At 61.5% G+C, this 3,451-nt stretch overlaps 1 protein-coding gene across 1 annotated transcript in view; it reads left to right on the top strand.

Annotated features, from left to right (window-relative positions):
- Positions 1-3,283, top strand: part of EIF4G1 (eukaryotic translation initiation factor 4 gamma, 1) — a 6,022-nt gene extending 2,739 nt beyond the window's left edge. Inside the window, 13 exon segments of the mRNA XM_010287756.1 lie at positions 74-207; positions 329-401; positions 403-426; positions 734-990; positions 1,086-1,201; positions 1,365-1,537; positions 1,695-1,820; positions 1,912-1,993; positions 2,225-2,323; positions 2,448-2,582; positions 2,673-2,754; positions 2,827-2,967; positions 3,082-3,283. Of these exon segments, the coding sequence (XP_010286058.1) occupies positions 74-207; positions 329-401; positions 403-426; positions 734-990; positions 1,086-1,201; positions 1,365-1,537; positions 1,695-1,820; positions 1,912-1,993; positions 2,225-2,323; positions 2,448-2,582; positions 2,673-2,754; positions 2,827-2,967; positions 3,082-3,263 (1,624 nt within the window). The 3' untranslated portion in view covers positions 3,264-3,283.
- Positions 3,284-3,451: the final 168 nt, after the last annotated feature.

A 3,451-nucleotide genomic window follows, 5' to 3' on the forward strand; every position in this document is an offset into this window, starting at 1 on the left:
CCAAGGTGAGGCTGGGGGTGCAGTGTGGGCAGCTGAGCTGGCTGCAGGGCCTGGATCCTGCCTTGGTGTGGGGTTCAGAGCTGACTCTGTCTTTCCACCTGCAGCCTGGATCCATCGACTCCAATAACCAGCTCTTTGCACCGGGCGGGCGGCTGAGCTGGGGCAAAGGCAGCAGCGGAGGGTCTGGCGCGAAGCCTACAGATTCAGGTAGGCAGCATGGGGCTGGCTGGGTGCTGTCAGATGGGGTGGGAGGGGGTGGTCCTTCCCCTGGTGGTTCCTGTACCTGGGGAGGTGCCGAACTCTGAGATTGCCCTCTTTTCACACCCAGCATCTGATGCAGGGCGACCAGCCACGAGCACCTTGAACCGCTTCTCAGCACTCCAGCAGTCGACCCCTGCCGCTGGAGGCCCGCCGTGTGGTGCAGAGGTGAGGGGCCAGCTCTGCCTTGGTGTGTGGGTGTGTTGGTCTGCAGCCTGGGGAGGAACCCCCTGAATCGGGCAGCGGTCGGTCAATACTTAGGCACACACAGAACCCGGCCTCTGGGCTGGAATAAACCCCTGCAGCAGGAAGGGGCCCTGGAGTGTTTTCCCCTGAGGGTGGTCAAGTGTTAGAAGAGGCCCTGGAAAGGGCTGGGATTGGAATGGGACAGTCTTGCATTGCAGAGCTCTGGAGTCTGGGGTTGGGGAGGGTGGTGATGGGCTCTTCACGCTGTGTCTGTCCTCCTTCCACCCAGAAGCAGCTCCAGCCGCGACAGGTCGGAGAAGGCTGGGGACAGAGGGGACCGGGAGTCGCGTTCGGAGAAGGGCAGCGACCGCCTAGAACGTCCTGACCGGGGGGAGCGGGCAGACAGGAACAGGTCTGCCCTCACCAAGAGGAGCTTCAGCAAAGAAACAGAGGACAGGAGCAGAGAACGGGAGAAGCAGGGTGGCCCCGAGGCCGTGCGCAAGGCTGCTAGCATGACAGAGGAACGGGACAGGAGCCGAGAGACGAGTGAGCTGGGGAGAAGTGGTGTCCTGGGGGTCTGGCTGTAGCCTGGGGCTCTGCCTGTCCCAGGCAGGGCCTGATTCCTTGCTTTCTCCTTGCAGTTAAGCAAGAGCCAGCACCTCCTGCAGCATCCCCCAAACCTGCGTTGTCAGAAGAGGAGCTGGAGAAGAAATCCAAGGCGATCATAGAGGAATACTTGCACATCAATGACATGAAGGTGAGAGGAGGGGGTGGCCAACCACAGCACCATAGGCCCCTGTAATATGCCATCCACTTCCCTGGGTGGTAGTGCAGTTGGGCAGGGTGCCAGTGGTGCCTGGATGAAGCAGCGGGGAGCTGGGGCTGGCCATGGGGCAGTACTGACTGCCTTTTCCCTGCAGGAGGCCCTGCAGTGTGTGCAGGAGCTGGGCAGCCCCTCCTCGCTCTACATCTTCGTGCAGAATGGCATCGAGTCCACGCTGGAGAGGAGCACCATCTCCCGCGAGCACATGGGGGTCCTGCTGTGCCAGCTAGTGAAGGCGGGCACGCTCTCCAAGGAGCAGTACTACAAAGGGTGAGGGGCCAGAGTAGCCTGGCCTCAAGCTGATATTTGCCCAGATTTGAATTTGGCCCTGCCTTGAGCAGGGCTCATCACTGAGACCTCCTGAGGTCCCCCCCAAGCTGAAGACATGGGGATTGCTGGATCCCAATGGCCCCCCTCTGTCCTACAGGCTGCGGGAGATCTTGGAGATTGCGGAAGACATGGAGATTGACATCCCGCACATCTGGCTGTACCTGGCCGAGCTCATCACCCCAATCCTGCAAGAGGAAGGCATCCCCATGGAGGAGTTGTTCAGGTGAGGGCTGTGCGCTTCTGCAGGGCTGCCACGGGGCCCCAGGGGGTCTCCTGTGGGCAGGTAGCTCAACCAGGTCTCTTGTACCCCGCAGGGAGATAACAAAGCCCCTGGTGCCCATTGGGAAGGCCACCACGCTGCTGGTTGAGGTGCTGGGCTTGTTGTGCAAGGGCATGGTAAGTGCACAGGGCTCATGTAGCTGCCAGTTGCTGCCTTGGGGACTGACAGCCTGCTCAGGGGGGCCAGCTGGCATGTGGGGATTGAGCCCCTCTGCCACCAGAGGGGATGGCAGGGGTCATCCCTTGCCCTGTCTGGGGAATGGCAGTGATGTGGCCAAGCTGCAGTCTCCCCCTCCCTGGAGATGGAGGGCATGGGGTGCTGGTTCCAACTGTCTGTCTGTCCTGCAGGGCCAGAAGACAGCAGGCAAGCTGTGGCGGGATGGGGGCCTAAGCTGGAAGGAATTCCTGCCCGAGGACCAGGATGTCAACAAATTTGTCACAGAGCAGGTGGGAGCTCAGCAGTGGTGAGGGGCAGAGATGGGTTGTGGGGGGACCCTGGTGGGTCCTGCTGCCAGGAGCATGGTGTTCCCCTATGCTGCCTTTAACAGCTCATCTCTGCCTGCTCCTCCAGAAATTGGAGTACACGATGGGGGACAGCTCAGACACACCGAGCCGCAAGGAGCTGACCTCAGAGGAGCTGTGCAAGCAAATGGACAAACTGCTGAAGGAGAACCCGAACAACCAAAGAATATACGACTGGATTGAGGTGAGGGTGCAGGCGCAGCGCCCACGGGGTCCTGGGTCTCCCTCTCGCCTCCCTTGCCACCTCATAGCCCGTCTACCTTCCCTTCTCCAGGCCAACCTCAGCGAGCAGCAGGTCTCGTCCAACACGTTTATTAGGGCCCTGATGACATCTGTGTGCCACTCGGCCATAGTCTGTGAGTACCAGGGTGAGGCCGGGGGGTGCCCCTGCCCACGCCTGCCCCTCTCTCATCCCTTGTTTCCCGCAGTCGAGAACCCTTACCGCGTGGACGCCCTGGTCATCCGCAACCAAGCCAAGCTGCTGCAGAAGTACCTGCGGGATGAGCAGAAGGAGCTCCAGGCACTCTACGCTCTGCAAGCCTTGGTAGTGAAGTTGGACCAGCCTCCCAGTGAGTGTCACAGGATGGGTGGGCTGAGGAGGCGGGTGGCAGGCATGTCCCCACCCCAGCAGGGGTGGCTGGTGGCTGGGGAATGGCAGGGGCTCCCCTTTGTCCCCCCCCCAGACCTGCTGCGGATGTTCTTTGATGCCCTCTACGACGAGGATGTCATCAAGGAAGAGGCTTTCTACAAGTGGGAGTCCAGCAAGGACCCAGCTGAGCAGCAGGGCAAAGGGGTGGCTCTCAAATCAGTGACAGCCTTTTTCACCTGGCTCCGGGAAGCTGAGGACGAGTCGGACAACAACTGAGCAGCCGTGAGGAGGAGGAGGAGGAAGGGGGGAGAGAGAGTGGGGCACCCCGGGGAGCGACTCCATCCCCTCCCACCCCTTGCCCCTCTGGACTTGGTGACGCTGGGGCCGAGGGACCTGCTGTGCCCCCCGCAGCCCCCCTCTCTCTTTTCAGTTCTCCTCCTCTCCCTCCTCCCCCCATCCCAGTT

The sequence above is a fragment of the Phaethon lepturus genome, unplaced genomic scaffold (assembly GCF_000687285.1).
Source record: "Phaethon lepturus isolate BGI_N335 unplaced genomic scaffold, ASM68728v1 scaffold22575, whole genome shotgun sequence".
Taxonomy (NCBI): domain Eukaryota; kingdom Metazoa; phylum Chordata; class Aves; order Phaethontiformes; family Phaethontidae; genus Phaethon; species Phaethon lepturus.